Raw genomic sequence first — 22,897 nt, forward strand, 5'->3', positions numbered from 1 at the left:
CAGAAAATGTAAAATTCAGAACTTTGAACTATGTTTAGCTTTTATTAAAAGCTTTCATCAGTGAAAGTTTCTACCTCCCTCTCCCTCTTGCAAAAATGGTGTCTCTGTACTTCTCTTACGCTTTCTTTCAAAGATATAATATAGTAGGCAACACAATTAGAAAACTGAAGTATGCTGTTATAGTGATGATTTATTTCACTACCAGGTCATCTCTAGGTGATTCCATTATTTCATTTTCTTATGATTTTACCTTTTAGCATAAGTTGTGAATAATGATTAAATAATTCCTAGGATAATGAAGTAGCAAAATACTCAAGATACAGGAAAATAAGATCCCTAAAATAACATAATACATTTTCCATTTCTAAAGGGATCACTATAATGTATCTTCAGTTTATAAAAGCATCAAGTGGGGCGCCTGGGTGGCGCAGTCGGTTAAGCGTCCGACTTCAGCCAGGTCACGATCTCACGGTCCGTGAGTTCGAGCCCCGCGTCGGGCTCTGGGCTGATGGCTCAGAGCCTGGAGCCTGTTTCCGATTCTGTGTCTCCCTCTCTCTCTGCCCCTCCCCCGTTCATGCTCTGTCTCTCTCTGTCCCAAAAATAAATAAACGTTGAAAAAAAAAATAAAAAAATAAAAGCATCAAGTGAACTTTATTGTGTTAAAAAATGAATATTTTGTTCTTCAGAAGGTTTCTAAGTTCTTTTTCTTTGGAAGATAGGAAATACCAGTGCTGATAATAAATTTCAAAGAAGAAATTCAAAAACTGAAGCTGGGTCTAATAGATCCTTGTATACTAGAGGTTAATATAACTTTGTTCCTTAATTTATATTATAACTGAACACAAACTAGTTTGTATTTCTTTCTCCTATCTCAAGTGAAAGTGTTAACCATTGTAATTCCAAAATAATAATAATTTGACCAAATGAGGCATTCATCTTAAAAATCAAAGTACATATTGTTAAATTAGTTCATTTATCTTTATCCAATCCAGTGAATTTTTGCATTAAAAAATAGATGTATAAAGTATAAAATTTGATATATAAAAAATCATTTATAAAGTTTATAATATTTTCCCATTGAGAATAGTTAATTTTTATACATAAGAAAAGCATAGCTATTATGGCATCACACCATAACAAGCATTTAATGATAGAACCACACTTTATAAATCATGATCTGAGAGAATTATCAAAAACCAAAGTGAAGTCAAGAGGATGAGTGCCCTCCATGTAGTAATATTTACTTTTTCCCTGAAGCAGACATGTGAAAAGATGTGTGAAGTGAAGAAATGCTAGTAAATTCCAGAGATGAAGGCCTTTTCCAAAAATACCCCTGTTTCTTTCTACTGATCATTGCTAGTTTTTTTTATGGAATAAGAACCCAAACTATTTTGTGATTAACATTAGTGTATGATACTGTAGACAGAAGTTAAATAGGTGTGTAATTTAAACATTTTGTTAGTGATATTCTTGAAAAAAGGGTTGGGAATTTTTTAAGCCATGGAAAGTATTTTTTTCCTTCCTCATTAATGGGGTATTTTAGGGAAAAAAATGTAAATATATGCATTATAGGGGTGGAAGAGGATGAGGAAGGCAGTGCTGCTGTATATCAAGGGACAGAGAAAATCTTTCAGATATTTAAAACGGCAGATGAAGGGGCACCTGGGTGGCTCAGTCGGTTAAGCGTCCGACTTCGGCTCAGGTCATGATCTTACGGCTCGTGAGTTCAAGCCCCGCGTCGGGTTCTGTGCTGATTGCTGGGAGCTTGGAGCCTGCTTTGGATTCTGTGTCTCCTTCTCTCTCCCTCAAGAATAAATAAATGTTTTTTAAAAATAAATAAAAAATAAAAGGGCACATGAAGAAGCAGGCGTAAGGGAAAGTGTTCACAGAAAATACAGGAACCTGGTCTAGCTCTGTCCTTTGAAGGAAGAGATGTGCCTGGACACATCATGGCCAAACTGATGAAAACCAAAAATTAGGAGAAAAATTTGAACGCAGTCAGAAAGGCACATTACATAGAAAGAACAACAATTTGAACTATCATGATCTTAACAAATAATGGAGGCTGGAAAACTGTGAAGCTATATCTTTAAAGTACTGAAAGAAAAAAAGCCTGTCAATTCTATACCTGATGGAAATACCTTTCAAGAATAAAGATAAAATAAATCTGCTGGCATACTGATTAGGAATGTAGGCTCTGGAGGAGCGCCTGAGGCTGAGTGTCCAACTCTTAATCTTGGCTCAGGTCATGATCTCACTGTACATGAGACCGAGCCCTGCATCAGGCTCTACACTGATGGTGAGGAGCCTTCTTGGGATTCTCTCCCCCCCCCCCCCCCTCTCTCTTTCTGCCCCTCTCCTGCTCACTTGCTCTCAAAATAAATAAAACATTTTTAAAATTGTAGGCTCTGGAGACAGAATCTTGGATTTGAATTTCAGCTTGGACGCCTCTGGTGATCATGGATGAATTACATAAATTCTCAGTCTCCTTATGTGTTTTACTAACATATATACTTTATTGGGATAACACCTAAATTAGTAAGTAATTGAGAAAAATAAATGAGAGAATGCTTTTTAAGCCCTTAGTACCTGCTTGACATATGTTAAGTTGTTAGAAAGTGTTAGTTACCATTTATTCATATGTATTTTTAGCTAGTGTAGCCAACCTTTATGGAATTTTATGCTTTCTATTTTTATCCCTCCCCCCACCCCAGCTTTAGAGAAGTTGGCTACACCTTGAAAAAGGAAGAAACCATTAACAATATTGAAAATGAGAAATCACTTTTGCTGCTACTTTGACTTGTACAAAGACAAGATTTAGGAAGCTCTCATTTTCAGAGAAAATTCTTATAAATAATGCTTTCCCTTTATTTTCTGCATAGCAATGCATAGGCAGAAATATAGGGTGTTTTTGATCATTGATTTTTACAGAAATTATTACATAAGGCAATCCCTGGTAGAAATGAACTCTTTGTTTTAGATGCCATGATTATTGAAGATATTACACTTTGGATCACTAAGAAGATCTGCAGTTGATCTCCAAATGTATTTTAGTAAAGTATGAATGGACATCATATTTTTATAGTTTCATTTTAGTTTCCTTGTTTCATATTCTTCATTTGAAGATTTGTTAGGCTTTTAGAGAGTATTCAAAATAATGATGTCATTTAAAAATAAGTTTAGACCATAAATTGTGTTTTCTATTACAGTAATAAATGATATTTTATCTATTATTTATGACACTTTCACATTACTTCCATGAAATCTATAAAAAACCTGTCCTTCCCCCCCCCACCTTTTTTTCAATTTTAGAGGGAAGGAAAGCGAGCAGGGGAGAGGAGCAGAGTCAGGGAGAATCTTAAGCAGGCTCCATGCTAAGCATGGACCCTGACCCAGGGCTTGATCCCGTGACTCTGGGGTCATGACCTGAGCCAAAATCAAGAGGTGGACGCTCAACCGACTGAGCCACGCAAGCACCCTTGTTCCTTTTTTTTTTTTTTTTTGAATGTTTATTTATTTTTGAGAGAGAGAGAGAGGAGCAGGGGAGGGTCAGAGGGAGAGGGAGACACAGAAGCCAAAGCAGGCTCCAGGCTCTGAGCTGTCAGCACAGAGCTCTACATGGGGACTGAACTCACGAACCGCGAGATCATGATCTGAGCCGAAGTTGGATGTATAACCAACTAAGCCACCCAGGCACCTCTGTGTTCCTTCTTTTTGATAAGATTTCAATAATTTTGTTTTACCTTCTTTGTATTTATAATGTAATGGCTAAGTGTGAATGTTTTGATACTAGACCTGAAATATAGTCTCAAATCTACCAATTATTAACTGTTTGACCTTATCTAAGGTATATGTAAGTCTACACCTCAGTTTCCTCATCTCTTAAATAGGATTATACATGTAAAACACTGTAAGATCCAAATATTACTTTTTATATTACTGCATTTAAAAAGACTTAACTGAGTGGTTAGCATATTCTGTTCTGTATATTAACCTGCCCATCATTCATTCATTCAGCATATAGTTATTAAGTAACAGGCTCAGTGGCCTACCACTATACCAGGTTTTGCCCTCTTGAAATTTATATTTTGGTTGTACTAAGTGCTGCAAAGAAACACTGTCTTATTTTTTCTTGCACAAATTCCAGGAGAAAAAGGTATTTGGCATAGAAGTTATTCAGTTGATCCATTTATTAGTATATTTAGATTATTCACTTTTATTCAAATGAAACATTACTAATCTTTAAGATACAACTTTTTCGTAGCAGTGTTACTTACACTTTGATCTATGTACCAGTGCTAATCCATAATGAGATAATTACAGAATTTGAGAGTCAACTATAAATTTATTATCTCACAGTTTTGGTGGATCAAGGATCCCAACATGGCTTTAACTGGATGTCTCTGGATCATGAGGTTGCAGTCAAGCTGTTGTCTAGGGCTGCAGTCTTATCTGAAGACAACTGGAAAAGGTTCCACTTCCAAGCTCACTTACATGACCTGTCAGAGCTGCCTCAGAAAGCAGCTGACTTCCCCAGAGTGGGTAATCCAGGTTGAGAATGAGAACATTCAAGATGGAAGTCACATTTTTTTTATAACCCATTTTTGTATATGATATCCCATCCCTTTTGCTGTGTTCTATTTGTTAAGAAGTGAGTCATTTAATTACATATTATAGTATTTATTTGTTGTACCTTTTTCTTTATTTTCCTAGCATCTATGAAGTATTTTTAAAGGTAAGTTAGTAGCATCAAGAAATGTATATTTCATTTGTAGATTAAATTTTGCTTCTTAGTATATTTGGCATTATAGAAATGAATAATTCATATGCTAGAAGCTACTGTCAACATATGACCAGTTTTCATAAGGCTGTCTACTATAGGCAGATTTAATAAGAGGATCAGAATTAACTATAATAACTTATTGGCATTGGGAATGTGGTTTTGGCAAAAATATTAACTGACAAAGTTTTACAAATATGCTAAAGCTATTATGGTTTAAAGTTTTGAAATCTCAGAAATTTAAGTTAACTTTAATAGTGATGAATACTTTATTTTAACATTTTAAAAATGGTAGTCACATAGTGAGAATCCAGATTTTAAGTCCCAAAACTAGGTTGCTATTATTCTTAGTTTCAAGCCTTTCAGTAAAGGCTATATGGTTCTAATCTCTTCTTAAATAAGTGAATTTCAGAGTCTACTTTGACTCCCACACGTTTGAGGCATGGTCAGGAAGAAAAAAGCATTTCCAATAAATACGAGATTAGAAATTAAAAAAAAAATATGTCCACGAGGAAACCAAAGCATGGAATTCATTTCCCTTTTCTAAGTAAAATTATGGTGTCCTCCAGAGGCCGATGTATCTTGCTTACCTGTGAAGGTTATATAATACAAGTGAATTTTTAGATTGAGGAATTAGATGAAGGGATTAAAATCTGATTATATAAACATTTAGCATATATTTATATTTTTTAAAATGTGCATGTTCTTTTTTTTTTAATTTTTAAATGTTTTTATTTATTTTTGACAGAGAGAGAGAGACAGAGCATGAGTGGGGGAGGGGCAGAGAGAGAGGGAGACACAGAATTGAAAGCAGGCTCCAGGCTCCGAGCTGTCAGCACAGAGCCCGACACGGGGCTCGAACTCATGGACTGCGCGATCATGACCTGAGCCGAAGTGAGACATTCAACCGACTGAGCCACCCAGGCGCCCCCAAAATGTGCATGTTCTAAAGTAGAGTTCTAAAGATTATTTTGGGAATATTCTGGGATTTAATTTATAATTTTACTCTGAAGGGGCACCTGGGTGACTTGGTTGAATGCCCAACTTCAGCTCAAGTCATGAACCAGCGGTTCATGAGTTCAAGCCCCACCTTGGACTCACTGGTGTCAGCCTGTCAGTGCAGACCTTACTTTGGAACTTCTTTACCCCTCTATCTCCCCCTCTATCTTTCTCCTCTGCTTGTGCTCTCCCCAAAATAAATAAATATAAAAAAATCTTTAGAGGTAAAAAAAAAGTAAAATTTTATTCTGAAACTTGATTTATTCTTAGAAGTTTATTAATGTAATTTTTTACATTAAAAATTATTTGTCAAGCTTCATTAATAGGAAGCATTTCTGTGCATATTGTAGATAGTCTATATGTGATTTTTATCAGTCATGCCAAACATATGATGAGAGTTTATTCATACAGTTAAGTATGATACTAAGTATTAGGCATTAATGTTGAAATTTCATATGTGTCTAGACTTGCTTATCTTAATATTGTCTTCATTGACTTGAAGTAAACTGAAATGTAACTCCTACTACCTTGATTTGAATATTAGGATCATGTCAGTGGTAAAGCCTTAAAAACCATGAAGAATATTCTCTTGTTGGTTCACTAAATATCACAAGATCCAAGCGGTGGGTGCCATTTGTTCTTTTGAGTTCCCTAAACTCGGGTGGCTGTGTGTGTGTGTGTGTGTGTGTGTGTGTGTGTGTGTGTGTGTGTGTGTGATTTTTTTCACTTGTCATTTATTTAGTCATGAACATTTTTTTTGTTTTTTTTCTATGATTTCTCAATCAATTACATGCCCGTATTTGCAGCCACATTGATCACCTTGTAGAGAAATAAATAAGAATGAAAGTGAGAGGAGAGAAACCACATTTACTGCATGCTTACTTAGTATGTGTTTACTTTGCTAGGGACCCTTACATATCACACACTTAATCATCAACAACCCCTGGAAGTAAGTTTCACAGAACAGGATACCAAGATTCATACACTTTGAAATCATATAAATTTCCCGGGAAGACACAACTAGTTAAGTTTTAGAGTTGACATTTCAGTCCAGGTCTATCTGTCTTCAAAGCATATACTTTTTGCACTATATCAAAATGTCTCTTAGCACTGAACTCTTTTAATTAAGTACTGTACATTAAAATAAGCAGTATAGGGGCGCCTGGGTGGCGCAGTCGGTTGGGCGTCCGACTTCAGCCAGGTCATGATCTCGCGGTCCGTGAGTTCGAGCCCCACGTCAGGCTCTGGGCTGATGGCTCAGAGCCTGGAGCCTGTTTCCAATTCTGTGTCTCCCTCTCTCTCTGCCCCTCCCCCGTTCATGCTCTGTCTCTCTCTGTCCCAAAAATAAAAAAAAATAAAAACGTTGAAAAAAAAAATTTATAAAATAAGCAGTATATTTAGATCTCATTAAGAAAAAAATAGGTAACAGTTAATCTGGACTGCTTTTTCCCTTTATTAACAAGAGTTAATAGCTCTCGTTAGCTAAAATAAATCACTCATTATGTAACAGATGATAGTGTAATAAATTATTCTATGTCAATGTTTTGCAACTTTTTCTAACCTATACTCCCTTTCATAGACCTTACTTTTTAATGTTATTTGAACCTTCAAAACAATTATCACTAAAATAAATCATTATTTCTCCTTCCCCTCCAGTTACAGCATATAACTCTGGGAAGGGATGAGAAGTCATCTCATCAATTAAGAATAATTATTTTTGCTGATTTGGATATAAATTCCAGATACTGTTGTTTGGTATCAGATATTCTTTATATATCCTATCTGTTTAAATGTATTTTTATAACATTTGTTATAACATTTGTTAATAGTCATTAACAAATGGATTGTTACTGTTTTAAAATGAAAGTTCTTTTAACAGTATGATCTAACAGAAGTCAGGTTATATGGAGTTTTTGATCTATTAGGTTTAGGGGAAAGTGTGTTTTAAATCATTTTGGGTTAATTACTCCAAAATCACAACTTCTTGCTGATATTATTTCCTCATGTTTGGCAAATCTTGGAATAGTATTTTCTGGATGTTTAGTTTTTTGTTTATGGTTTTCAGGAATATATAAGATCAGGCAGAAAACATAATAAGAATGATTTTCAGAGCCTGGCTTCATACGGAAACCACCTTTTAAAATTCATCAGTAGTAAACAACTATTTGATTGCACAACAGTGTGAATGTACTTAACACTACTGAGCTGTAAACTTACAAAATGCTTAAGATGGTAAATTTTATGTTATATGTTTATTTTTACAATTACAATAAAATAAAAAGAAACAGCAATTGTTATCTGAACACTGCTAGTGCAGTCTTGGAGTTGATAGCAATTTCAGTACATATCAGTGTTCGCTCCGATGCTTCTAGGTAGTTTGAATCAAAAAAGTGGAGATCACTATTAACTTTCCCTTTTCTGTAAGCTGCCTGTTTATTCTTTTACATTAGTGATAGAATATATATGATGAAATTCTAGGAGAGCTGCATAGCATCCATAGAACAAAGATTTAAGGAAAAATCTGAGGTTTTACTTAAGATATCATTTGAAGAATATTATGTTGCTACAATGTTTTCAATACCTGAGGTAGATTAGTTAGAGCTATAGGAAACTGAAACAATCAGCAGCAATGGATCAAGAAATAATATGGAGAATATATCAAGAAAACACTGGAACATGGGGCGCCTGGGTGGCTCAGTCGGTTGAGCGTCCGACTTCAGCTCGGGTCATGATCTCACAGTCTGTGAGTTCGAGCCCCGCGTCGGGCTCTGTGCTGACAGCTCAGAGCCTGGGGCCTGTTTCAGATTCTGTGTCTCCCTCTCTCTCTGACCCTCCCCCATTCATGCTCTGTCTCTCTCTGTCTCAAAAATAAATAAACGTTAAGAAAAAGAAATTAAAAAAAAAGAAAACACTGGAACAATGTGGCAGGGGGTAAGTGAAAGGATAATTTTTCCAGGATAGGAAAATAATACTTTGTACACCTTTTTCTGTTATTAAATATTTTCCTTCCTATAATGTAGGATGTAACATATTTCTTTTTTTTTTTTTTAATGTTTACTTATTTATTTTGAGAGAGAAAGATTGCAAGCTGGGGAGGGGCAGAGAGAGAGAGAGAGAGAGAGAGAGAGAGAGAGAGGAGGGAGAGAGAATCCCAAGCAGGCTCCACACTGTGAACACAGAGCCTGACCCAGGGCTCCATCCCACAAACTGCAAAATCATGACCTGAGCTGAAATCAAGAGTTGAACACATAAGCAACTGAGCCACCTACGTGTCCCAGAGAGCCATTTAAAGTAGTATTAAATTTCACTTCCACAAAAATATGGAAAATACTTTGTGATCATAATTTTTGTGCATCTCTTGTGAATATTATGTGATCATCTCTGCTGGGAGCTAGCTCTCTCTTTCAATTTATGGATTTCTAAAGTAAGAACTAATGGGGAGAATAGAGATAACCAGGACTAATGAGAGATTCTAGAAATTTGAGAATAACAAATACTAAGCAATAAAAACAAAAGTAGGCTCACCACAGAGACATAAATGATAGTACTAAAAGGAACTCATAGGAATTAAAATATACTGAAACTTAGTATGTTTTATTAACTCTCTCCAGTAATTTTTTGTACATTTAGATATAACTGGAAAGTAATCACAGAAATTAAATTTAACAAGGCAACTTAATTTCCCAAAGAATAAATATAAACTAGAATCTTTTGAATATTAATGGAACATAGCAAGTAAACTCAAACATGTAAATTCAAAATATTGTTTAAAAAATTTTTTTAATATTTATTTATTTCAGAAAGAGACAGAGAGTACAAGCAGGGGAGGGGCAGAGAGAGAAGGAGACACAGAATCCAAAGCAGGCTGCAGGCTCTGAACTGTCATCTCAGAGCCCGGCGCGGGGCTCAAACTCATGAACTGTGAGATCATGACCTTAGCTGAAATCAAACACTTAACCATCTGAGCTACCTAGGCACCCCTAAATTCAGAATATTCTTATATTGTAATACAAGTCCCCAAAGTTTTAATAAATTAATATAACTATCAAATACCTTAGGAAAATAAGGCTTATAAAATGGAAGGTTGTTTAACTCATATAGCTGTCCTTACATATTTAATATTGAAATAAGGGAAAATTACAAGAATTTTATGGGTGCCTTAAGAGTGACTGCATGGCTTAACTTGGTTAAGTGTATGACTCTTGGTTTTGGCTCAGGTTATGATCTTGCAGTAAGTGGGTTTGAATCCTGTGTCAGATTGTGCATCAGCCTGCTTGAGATTCTCTGTCTTCCTCTCTCTCTGCCCCTCCTCTCTCTGAAAAAGGGGAGCCTGGGTGGTTCAGTTGGCTGAGTGTCTGACTCTTGATTTCAGCTCAGGTCATGATCTCACAGTTTCATGAGTTTGAGCCCCACATCAGGGTCTGTACTGACAGTGTGGAGCTTGCTTGGGATTCTCCCTCCCTCTTTCTTTCTGCCTTTCCCCTGCTCACACGTTCTCTCTCTCTCTTTCTCAAAATAAATAAGCAAATAAATAAACATTAAATAAACATTAAAAAAGAAGTTATAAACTTATTAACTTCAGAAAAGTTTTTCTCACAGTCTTTTAATATAACTATGTAACCTTGCTATGTGAATAAAAGGATGAGAAAATGATATTAAAATGATATAAAATGATATAACATGAGAAAATGATATAAAAAAATGACTGAGTTCAGTCATTCCACAGATTATTTTTTTGAGCCCCTGCTCTGTGTCAAGCACTGTTTGAGGCATTTGGGATATATCAGGTAGAGCAAAAACAAAAATCAAAGTACCCTGTCCTGTTGGAGTGTCCATATTCACAGGAGAGATGGATAAAAAGCATAATAAGTCTGTAAATTTATGTTTATTATGTTAGGAAATGATAAGAGTTATGAAAAACATGGGGCACTGGGGAGAAGGGGTGGGAGGTACTAATCAGGTTGAAATTTAAATAAGGAGGTCAGGGTAGCCCCTCACTGAGAAGGTAACATTTAAGCAAGACTTGAAAGAGTTTAGTCAATAGGGTATCTAGCTGAAGAATCCTAAAGGGGAAGGGAATAGCCAGGGCGAAAAGTTTCAAGGTTAGAATATACTGACCAGATTTGAGGAATAGCAAAGAGATCAGTGTGGCTGGAGAGTAGTGAGCAACGGGGAGAGTATTAGGTATGAGGGTCGACAGGTAATTGGGATCCAGATTCTGTTGGGACTTTGCTTTTATTCTGGAGTAAGATGGGATGCCATTGTACAGTTTTCAGCAAAGGAGTGATTGTGACCTACCTTGTGATTTAGAAGAATCGTTTCAGCTACTGTGTTGATAATTGATTGCATGGAGGGCAGAAACAGACTATTTAAGAGGCTATTACATTAATCCAGGCAAGAGATAATGGTGGTTCAGACTAGAGTGACAGAAATGACAGCATTGAGAAGTGGTTAAATTCAGAGTATGTTTTGAAAGCAGAGTCCATAGTGTTTGCCAACAATTTGGATGTGTGGTGTATGAGAAAGAGTGAGGTTAAGTATGACTACAAGATTCTTTGCATGAGGAATTGGAAGCGATTGGAGAGTTGCCCTGAACTGAGATGAGGAAGGCTGCATGCAAGTGGAACTGGTTTGAGTGATGGAGGCAGATGAGAAGATCAGTTTTGGACATGTTAAATTTAGGATACCAGACGGGCATTTGGACTGCAGCTATAAACTTGGAACTTCTTAACATATAGAGGATAGTAAACTATCCTCATGAAACTAGGCTTGGTAATTGAGCATCAGCAAGACAGGAAGGTAGCTGAAAACTAATTTTACCTATCTCACAACTTTGCCTGGTGCCAGTGTTGCTAATAATAACCCAGTTCTTCTGACCCAATAAGGGACCAAAAGCAATTCTTCCTAGAGTTTTTGGGCTAAATAATATATTCTTTGTGAAATAGTAGGCATTCATAAATGTTTCTGTTCTTTTTATACATTTCAGTTTTTAAAGGAGAAGACAGCTTAAATGTAACATTTGTGCATTCAACATCTTCAAGCTTCAATGGTGGTGGTTTGGGAAAATATGAATGAGTTACATTCACCAGTTTTATTAGAAAATGAAAAGTAATTGGATTACTAAAGCATGAGACAAAATATAGGGTGATATTAAGTTGAATGTGATAGTTGAAGAGAAAAATCAAACGATAAAAACAGAAAACTAGCCTATATTCTCTTGGGTACTGGGAAACAATAGCACCAGTGGTTCCCATACTTGGGGCACATTGGAATAACTTGGGCATGCCTTAAAAATACTGCTATCTGGTTCCTACTCTCAGACCTTTGAATTTATTTATGTCACATGGGATCAAAACAAACAAAAAAACAAGCTGAACTCAGATGCACAGAACAGATTGGTGGCTGCTAGAGGTGGGGTAGGAGTAGGCGAAATGGGTAAAGGTGGTCAAAAGGTACAAATTTCCAGTTATAAAATGAGTAAGTCATGGGGGTATAATGTGCAGAATGGTGACTGTAGTTAATATCGTATTGTATATTTGGAAGTTGCTAAGAGATTAGATCTTAGAAGCTCTCATCACAAGAAAACAAATTGTGTAAGTATGTGTGGCGATGGATGTCAAGTTAAAAAAAAAAAAAAGGAAAAGGTCCTCAACAGCGTAGAATAAATGAACCCTCTCTAAATCATGCAAATAAAAAATCACTGGCCTAATTTGTTATAGGTTCATGACAGCTGTTTACCTGGTCATTTCTTTATAGCATACATGCACTCCAAATTGGAAGCAGCTGTGATGTTATGGCAGCTGTACTAGACTTGAAGAAGACTTGGATTCACATCCCAGTTCTTTTGCTTATTAGCAGACTTATGATGGCCAATTCACTTAACCTTCCTGAATTCCAATTTCTATCTTTCCTATGAGAATAAGCAAATCTCTGTTGCATGGTTATTATATTTTTAAAAACTAATAAATATGAAAGTAAATTATAAATTACTATTTAAAGATATTAAAGAATTATTTGGGGTGCCTGGCTGGCTCTAGCTGGTAAAGCATGTGATTCTTGGTCTCAGGGTCATGAGTTCAAGCCCATGTTGGGTGTAGAGCTTACTTAAAAATAAAAAAAGAGTTATTATTTGAGAGGATTTTTCTTAATCTTAGATGTGACATAACATTATAAAATGTATTAATCTCCCAGAAGTGACTAGATTATTATTTTGTCTGTATTTTTTTCACTGCCTTAAGAAATAGAGTTCTGGGGGTGCCTGGGTGGCTCAGTCAGTTGGGCGTCTGACTCTTGGTTTCAGCTTAGGTCATGATATCATGGTTTGTGAGTTGAGCCCCACGTTGGGCTCTGTGCTGATGGCACGAAGCCTGCTTAGGATTCTTTCTCTTCTTTCTCTCTTGCCCTCCACTGCTCCCTCTCTCTCTCTCAAACTCTCTCAAAATAAATAAATAAACATTAAAAAAAAAAGAAATTGAGCTCTGTATACAGAGTGTAATAAATGCCACTGAACTTAACATGTTAAGTAGATGAAGTGTTATTTCATATTTGTTTCCTATACAGTATGTTAATATCTGAAAAACATGAACTTTGGACTCAAGTCTGTGTTTCAATACAGATATTGTCACTTATTAGCATATTTATGTCAGTAGATATGTTCTAAGACTCAGATTTCTTCTCTCTTTATTTTGGGGGTAATAAAATTTACCTTTCAGGGTAGGGCTACTGTGTGAGATTCAAGCGTAAAGTGCCTAGCATAGTGAGTGGCTGGCTCAAAACTTGCAGGAAATGTTCATTTTCTTCCTTCTGAGAGTACAATAATCTTGGGATAGTAATTTTATACTCTGAATAATAATAATTTCTCAGGGCTCCTGGGTGGCTTAGTTGTTTGAGGTTTGATTAATTTGGCTGACGTCATGATATCATAGTTCATGAGTTTGAGCCCTGCGTCAGGCTCTGTGCTAATAGTGCAGAACCTGCTTGGGATTCTTTCTCTTCTCTCTCTGCCCTTCCTCCACTCACACTCAATCTCCAAATAAGTAAATAAATATTTAAAAATAACAATATCTCAATGGCTAACAATTCTTATATTCTTAAATGTTTTTCTTGTTTTGCTTATTATCATCTTAACTTTTAAGTGTCCACCTCCTCACCATGAATGCTTTGAAAAGCAGTGTTTATTTTGTATGTTTTTTTAGGTAATAAAAAAACCTTTAAGTTTATACCATGCATAGCACCAAGGAGAAGAATGACAACAACAAAGATGACCTTCTGCTTAGGATGGGACTTAATGATAATAAAGCTGGAATGGAAGGATTAGATAAAGAGAAGATTAATAAGATTATAATGGAAGCCACAAGGGTATGTTTCTTGTTTCTTTTGATATCATTAATTTAGTAGCTTTTTAACTTTCTGTTTAAAAGAAAATCAGTAAGTTGTAAATATTTTTTATTGTAATTTTTAATATTTTAATGTATCTTGTTACAACAAATGGGTATGGAATAATCTCCCTTCTGTTCTGTTGCTCTTCCTCTTGCCGTCCAGTTTTCCTGCTTCATGTACACATTATATGCATGTGTTTCAGTAATGTAACTTGGAGGTCTTTCCATAAAGATCTTTCCATAAATATCTTCAGTTTTCATGCCTGCATGTGTAGATATAATTTATTGAACCAGACGAAATGTTTATTTATGAACCCATACATCATTTCTAGTCTTTTGTTTTTACAAACAATATGACAGTGAATAACCTTTACAACTTTCACAACTTTACATATGTGCAGGTAAAATTATAAGAGATCGTAGAAGTAGAATTATTCCACCAAATACAGATAACAAAAAAGGATATATTCATGTGGAATTTTTTTAAGTGTTTGTTTATTTATTTGGAAAGAGAGCGCGAGGGAGGAGCAGAGCAAGGAGAAAGAATCTCAAGCTCTGCTGACAGTGCAGAGCCCAACCCGGGGCTTGAACTCCCTAACCACGAGGTCATGACCTGAGCCCAAATCAAGAGTCAGATGCTTAACTGACTGTGCCACCCAGGTGGCCCACATATGGAATTTTTATGAATTGCTCAAGTTGCCCTACATAGTTTATGTATCAATATAAATTTTCACTGCCAATATATGTGCAACCATGCCTGCCCAGTGTGTTACTAAGCTTTTGGATTTTCCTATCTATAGTAATGTAGTGTAGGCTTAATTTGCATTTCTCCTATGAAAAGTGAGATGGTGCATCTTTTCACATGTTTAACAAGCGACTTGGATTTTCCCTTTTTACAAACTGTCTCTTCTCGTCATTTGCACAATTTTCCATTAGATTATTGTATATCTTTTGATTTTGCTTATGATACTTAATCCTGTGCAGAAGTTTTCTGTTTGCCTTTTTTAAAAATTTATTTATTTTGAGAGAGAGAGAGAGAGAGATGTATGAGCAGAGGAGGGACACAAAGAGAGGGAGGGAGAAAATACCAAGGAGGTCTGTGCTGTTAGCATGGAGTGAACAGTGAGATCGTGACCTGAGCCAAGAGCAAAAGCTGGACACTTAACTGACAAAGCCACCTTGTTTGATTTTTCATATGTACTTGAATTAGTCAACTGCGTATGGCTTTCTCCAAGGTCATAAATATTTTCTTCTAATATTTTTTTGTTTATTTATATATTATGAAATAAGTACCCTTCAGAAAGGTCTAAAATTTGGGGCGCCTGGGTGGCTCAGTCGGTTAAGCGCTGACTTCGGCTCAGGTCATGATCTCGCGGTCCGTGGGTTCGAGCCCCGCGTCAGGCTCTGTGCTGACAGCTCAGAGCCTGGAGCCTATTTCGGATTCTGTGTCTCCCTCTCTCTGACCCTCCCCCGTTCATGCTCTGTCTCTCTCTGTCTCAAAAATAAATAAATGTTAAAAAAAAAAATTTTTAAAAAATAAAAAAGAAAGGTCTAAAATTTAAGAGAATATACTTATTTTAAAGAAATGCATGCTGGTATCTACAGCAACTTACTTTTAAACGGTTTAACCCAAAAGAGGGGGAGGAGTGTGTGTGTATGCATGCATGTTTGTGCAAGTGCATATGTTGGAGTGGGGGTGTGTGTATTGTGTATTCCTAGAAATTGTGGGAGAAACTAAATGTATCAGGATATTAATAGCTGATGAATCTAGGTGAGGACATAGGGGTGTTCTTTGTACTATTCCTTCAAATGTTGGAAGATTTAGAAATTCCAAAATAAAACCTTGGGGGAAAAATAATTTTTTAAGTGTATAAAATATAGATAAAATTTTAAAAGTAAAAAAATTGAGATGAAGTAAGCAAACATAGTACATGGACCCTGGTTGGATCTTGGTTTGAACAAATATATTTGGAACAGTTAAGGGAATTTGAATATGGACAGGATACTAGATTGTACTAAGGAACTACTGTTAATTTTATTAGCTTTGAAAATGCTATTATAATTACCTAGGAAAATGACCTCATTTTTAAAAATGCATACTAAAACACTGTATAGAATAGCTAAATATCATTATATCTGTAATTTACTTTAAAACAGTTTACTTAAAAAAATCAGTGAAGCAAATAAGACAAAATGTTAAATCTCAGTGATAGTTTTATATAGTGTTTATTGTACTAATCTGTATTCTCTGAGATTTTTTTGAAATTTTCATCTTAAAACTTAAAAAAAGAATTAAAACCTATGACCCTAGTTTTCAGGTTAAGAAATAGAATATTTAAGTCATCCCAGATTTTATCTTTCCTCTCTCTTCTCTGTGTCCCAGTAACACGTATTAAATAGTTCATCTAGATCATCATTTCTTACTGATCTGCAGTACTTTCTTCTGTTCCACTGGATTGTTTGTTATTATATCATTACAACATGACCTGCATTCCAGTATTGTCTAGTAAGTCTAGACAACTGCTAGAACAAGTTCTTTTTTTGCTCTTTATTCTTTTTCAAGAATATCTTAAAAAGAGCATTTGCTCTTCCATATAAGTTTTATGTGATATACAGTTGACCATTAAACAGTGCGAAGGTTAGGAGCACTGCCCCCCCCCCCCCCACACACACAATTGAAAATCCATGTACAACTTTTGACTCCTCGAAAATGAACTGCTAATAGCCTACAATTGACTGGAAGCCTTACCAGTAACATAAACAGTCAATTAACACAAATTTTGTATATTATGTGTATTACATACTGTATTCTTTAATAATAAAGTAAGATGGAGAAAAGAAAACGTTAAATTGTAAGCAAGAAAAAATATATTTACAGTACTGTACTATTTTTTTTAAGATTTTTTTTTTAATGTTTATTTATTTTGAGAGATAGAATGTGAGCGGGGGAGGAGCAGAAAGGGAGGGAGACACAGAATCCAAAGCAGCCTCCATCCAGGCCCTGAGCTGCCAGTGCAGAGCCCAATGAGGGGCTCGAACTCACGAACCATGAAACCATGACCTGAGCTGAAGTCGGATGCTTAACCAACTGAGCTACCCAGGCGCCCCTGTATTGTACTGTTTTTATTGAAACAAGTCCATGTATGAGTTGGCCTACTGCAGTTCAAATCCATGATGTTCAAAGGTCAGCTGTATATACATACATAGAACTATATATACATATCATCTGATTGATATGTATCTATCATATAAAATATATGCTTTATATATATTTTATATACCAATATATATTAAAATATTTATATATTTTATATAATATATATTCCTCTAGTGTGGGGGGTTGGGGAGTTCATCATAAATATCTTTTTTGAATTGAAATTTTCTAATTGTTACTGCTTCACAGAAATGCAACTTCTTTAAAATTTTTATCAGAAACATTTTTTGTTGTTATTTATTTATTTTTTTAGAGAGAGTGTAAATCAGGAAGACAGGCAGATGGAGAGAGGGAGAGAATTTTAAGCAGACTCCATGCTCAGTACGAAGCCTGATGGGGCTTGATCCCACGATCCTGGGATCATGACCTAAGCTGAAATCAAGAGTCAGACACTCAACCAACTAAGCCACCCAGATGCCCCTATCAGAAATTATAAACATACAGAAAATGAGATACTAAAGTGAATCCCTGGGTAATCATCACCCAGCATCATCAGACATCAACTTATTTGCAAATATTGTTTCATCTATCTCACCCCTCCCTACTGAATTTTGGAGGTAGAAGATGGAGTATTTTAAAACAAATCCCAATAAATTGGATAAATTTCTAGAAATTTAAAGTTTTCCAAAACTGACTCAAGAAAATAAGAAAATCTAAATAGACCTTTAATAAGGAAAGAAATTAAATCAATAATTAAAAATTTCCATTCCCCCCCCCCCCCCCCCCGAAAAAAAAAAAAGTCAAGATGGCTTCAGTGGTGAATTTTATCTGACACTTAAGAAGAAATAATACTGGGGTACCTGTGTGGCTCAGTTGGTTAACCATCTGACTTCAGCTCAGGTCATGATTTTGCAGTTCATGAGTTCGAGCTCAGCATTGGGCTCTGTGCCGACAGCTTAGAGCCTGGAGCCTGTTTCAGATTCTGTGTCTCCGTCTCTCAGCCCCTCCCCCGCTCATTCTCTCTCTCTCTCTCTCTCTCTCTCTCTCTCTTTCAAAAATAAATAAACATTAGAAAAAAATAATAAGTAAACATTTAAAAAAGAAGAAATAATACCAGTATTCCACAAGTTCTTCCAGAAAATGAAGAAATATGTAACATTTGCCAACTCATTCTATAAGACCAGTATCACCTTGATACAATAGCCAAACAAGCAGAATATTATAGATCATTGTAAATATAAAAGCCCTCAACAAAATGTTAGCAAACTGAATCCAGGAGTATAAAAAGAAGATTGTGTTCCATGACCAAGTGGGATTTATTCCAGGAATGCACTTTTCTCCTAAAATCAGGAACAAGACAAGGAAGTCCACTCTCATGACTTCTCTTCAACATAGTCCTGAAAGTTCTAGCCAGTGTAGTCAGGCAATAGAAAGAAATAAAAGGCATCTAGATTGGAAAGGAAGAAATAAAACTATCTCTTCACAAATAACATGATGTTTATGGATAGAAACTCTTACGGATTTCAAAAGGAGTGCAACAGTTGTACCCTGAAAATAACAAAAGTGTGTTGAGGGAAAGTAAGGATATAAAAATGAAAGCATCCTATGTTCAACAATGAGAAGACTCAACATTGTTAAGAGGGTAGTTCTCCCCAAACTGATCTATGGATTCAGTGTAATTCTTCATCCAAATTCAAGGGGCTTTTTTTCCTGCCGAAATTGATAAACAGACCCTAAAATTTATATGGAAATGTGAAACACCTAAAATGGTGAAAACAATTTTGAAAAGGAACAAACAATAAGGTCTTTGGCTTTCCTGTTTAAGAATGTGCTATAAAGCTACAGTTATCAAGATAGTGTGTTACTGTCATAAGGCTAGACATATTGAACACTGGGGTAGAATTAAGAGTCCAGAAGTAAATCTTTGCATTGATACTTTATTGGTTTTTGATGAAAGTACCAAGGCAGAAGGATCATCTGTGCAGCACATGATGCTGGGACAACTGGATATCCACATGCAAAAAAAAGATGAACCTAAACCCTCACTTCACACCATATACAAATTTAACTCAAAATCAAGTTAAATGTAAGAGCCAAAGCAGTAAAACTTAATGAAGGTATGAGAAAGTCTTTGAGACTTTTGGTTAGACAAGCATTTCTTAGATATAACAATAAAAGCACAGTCAGTAAAAGAAAAAGTTGACAAGTTAGACTCATCACATTTGAAAACATTTGCACTTCAAAAGACACAATTAAAAAATGAAATGATAAGCAACATAGTAATATAAAATATTTGCAAAATACTTATCTGATAAAGGACTTACATCCAGAATATAAAGAGAATTTTTATAAATTGTTAGTAAGACAACCTAGTTAAAAATGGACAAAAAATATAAATAGACTTTTCACTAAAGATATAAAAATAGAAAAATAGAACCTCATACTTTGCTGGTGGGATTATAAAATGGTTCAGCCACTTTGGAAAACAGTCTGGCAGTTTCTCAAAAGGTTTAGAATGGAGTTACCATATGACTCAGAGATTCCACTCCTGGGTACCTAAGGAAAGTGAAAACATATGTCCATGCAAAAATGTCTGTATGGATGTTCATTGCAGCATTTCTAATAAAAGCCAAAATAAAAATAATCTAAATGTCCATCAACCTAGGGCACCTGGGTGGCTCAGTTGGTTAAGTGTCCAACTCTTGGTTTTGGCTCAGGTCATGATCTCAGGGTTTCCTGGATTAAGCCCCTGGTCAGGCTCTTTGCTAACTGTGCAGAGCCTACTTAGGATTCTCTCTCTCTCTCTCTCTCTCTCTCTCTCTCTCTCTCTCTGCCCCTCCCCTACTGAGTTGCTCTTGTTCTCTCTCTCTCTCAAAATAAACACATTAACATTAAAAAAAATTCATCAACCTGATGAATGAATAGATGTTATGTTCAGTGACGGGATGATAGGTGATTTTCTAAAAGTGATTTTCTACATTTTCTTTAATGACTAACATCAAAATTTTGTAAAAGCTTTTTTAAAAAATTTTTGAGAGAGTGCAAGTGGGGATGGGGCAGAGAAAGAGGGAGACACAGAATCCAAAGCAGGCTTCAGGTTCTGAGCTGTTAGCACAGAGCCTGATGTCGGGCTTGAACTCATGAGCCATGAGATCATGACCTGAGCCGAAGTCGGACGCTTAACCGACTGAGCCACCCAGGTGCCCCAAAATTTTATAAATGCTTTTTACATAAAAGTGAAGGAGATAACTGATAACCCAAATGACTGAGGGCTTGGATATGCCCATGGATCCTGTCTAGGACACATTGTTATTTTCTGAGTGCCAATCTGTACTCATCTCAGAGTTTGCAGCGTATAATTACTGTCTCAACAAGCCTATGATGTAGGTAACTATAAATTCATTTTGCAGGTAAGGAAATTGAGACATAGAAAGGTTAGTAGTTTTAGGGTCACCCAGCTAGCAAGGAGTGAGCTAAGTTTTGAATTCAGTAATTGTGATTCTAGTCTATACACTTAGGTACCATGGGTATACATACTACAGTGATGCTTTCCTTCTGACACTTTCTTATGCTTTGTTTTGTTTTCTTACAAAGGGGTCCAAATTTTATGTAAATGAGCTCAAGAAAGAAAAGCAAGTCAACCAACGAATTGAAAATATGATGCAACAAAAAGCTCAAATTACCAGCCAACAGCTAAGGAAAGCCCAATTACAGGTATTAATTTAATTGCTAAAGAAAGTGAAAGCTGGTAGAATAGTAATTGATAGTTAAAATGCATCATGGTCAAGTCACAACTGAAAACAAGGTAAAATGTAAATGTTCATTATATTATAAAGCATAAAATTTAGCAAACATGCATACTTTGTTAAATATTGGTCTACTCTTTTACATAAAGACCCCATACCTAGGCATTGTCACCTCCATTATACAGAAGAGTTAATGGAACCTTAATTAGGGTAAATAACTTGCCTAGCTTCAGAGCTAGGATTTAATCCAAAGCTTATGTTCTTTTTGTTATATACATACTTTGCAGCTACAAAAGGCCACAAGATAAATGTGGCATGTTTTCTTCAATGCTGATTTTGTAAAACAGATTTAGGGGAACATGTTCACTAATTAAATTATAAAGCAATTTAAAACATAATTGTGTTGTACTAAAACTAAGGTAGAATGCCAAATGTGCATGAATTTTTAAGATAAAACACCAGACTTCTAAAAATTTGGAGGCTTTTGGCTTCTCCAGTATCTTCAGGGAATAAATACTCAAAAGAGTTTCCTCTGGTATTTAAAAGCTATTCCAGGAGAAGAGTTTGAGTAGAGCAACACTGCAGGGCATCATGTAGTAGATTGAAAACTCAAAATAGTCAAGGTTTTGCTGGTAAACCTAAGGTTTACTTTTATATATTTAAAAAAAAATTTTTAAATAAAGTTTACTTTTAAAGACAGTTTTTATCCTCTATCAAAATCTGATTCAATTTAACAAAGCAGTTTAGGCTGTAACATGATGATAAAATCATATTGATCTAGGCCACACATTTCTTCTCGTGATAGAGTTCAGAGATGCCAAACTTTATGTTTTTTTCTTTGCCAAATTGTAATGTGTCATTGTCTTCATATATGCTTTCCTAGAGCACAAGCTAGTTTTTTATTTTATGTGATAAGTGGTCTCTTCTCATAAAGAAAGATCACTTGCTTTTGCCTTCCCAAATTATCATTTAAAAAAATTTTTTTAACATTTATTCATTTTTTGAGGGACAGAGAAAAAGCACGAGCAGGGGAGGGGCAGAGAGAGAGGGAGACACAGATCCAAAGCAGGCTCCAGGCTCTGTGCTGAAGCACAGAGCTCTATGTGGGGCTCAAACTCACAAACTGCGATATCATGATCTGAGCCGAAGTCAGACGCCTAACTGACTGAGCCACCCAGACGACCCCCAAAATTAGCATTTTTAGTGCTTCATAGCATTCTACTGTATGGAGGTACCATAATTTATTTGCCTTATCCCACATGGGTTTCAGTTTTTTGTTTTTATATATAACCTTGTGATGATTGTTCTTATTTACATATCTTTGTACTCTTGTCCTGTTATTTTCACCAAAGATTGTACAGTTTCACATTTTCAACACAAGAGTGCTAGTTTCCTCACATACTTGTTTCAAATTAAATTTTATTAATTTTATCAATCCTTTAGTTTTTGCTGGTAGTGTCTAAATATTATTTCATGGTTATTTTAATTTGCACCTTCTTTGATTATGACAGAAAAAGAATGTCTTCCCTTGTATTAGCCATTAATATTTCATTCCTATGGGAATTCCTTTTTTATTGTTAGTATATAGGCTAAGTAGCTGGCACAAGATCCCAAAATACAGTGGTTCAGATCAGTTAAGAGTTTATTTCTTTCTCACATAATAGATAAGTATTCCTGGGGTACCTGGGTGGCTCAGTCGGTTAAACGTCCAACTTCGGCTCAGGTCATGACCTCGCAGTTCCATGGGTTCAAGCCCCATGTTGGGCTCTTGCTGACAACTTGGAGTCTGGACCCAGCTTTGGTTTCTGTGTCTCCCTCTCTCTCTGCTCCTGCCCCACTC

At 35.7% G+C, this 22,897-nt stretch overlaps 1 protein-coding gene across 5 annotated transcripts in view; it reads left to right on the forward strand.

Moving 5' to 3' along the window:
* POLK (DNA polymerase kappa) overlaps nucleotides 1-22,897 on the forward strand; it is a 75,279-nt gene that overhangs the window by 12,529 nt on the left and 39,853 nt on the right. For 3 of the 5 annotated variants that reach the window (XM_047843772.1, XM_047843839.1, XM_047844003.1), the window contains exons 2-3: nucleotides 13,975-14,137; nucleotides 20,906-21,025. In XM_047843772.1, coding sequence (XP_047699728.1) covers nucleotides 14,003-14,137; nucleotides 20,906-21,025 — 255 coding nt within the window. In that variant the 5' untranslated portion in view covers nucleotides 13,975-14,002. The other 2 variants (XM_047844086.1, XM_047843925.1) reach the window with 2 other exon arrangements.

Source organism: Prionailurus viverrinus, chromosome A1 (assembly GCF_022837055.1).
Source record: "Prionailurus viverrinus isolate Anna chromosome A1, UM_Priviv_1.0, whole genome shotgun sequence".
Lineage (NCBI taxonomy): Eukaryota > Metazoa > Chordata > Mammalia > Carnivora > Felidae > Prionailurus > Prionailurus viverrinus.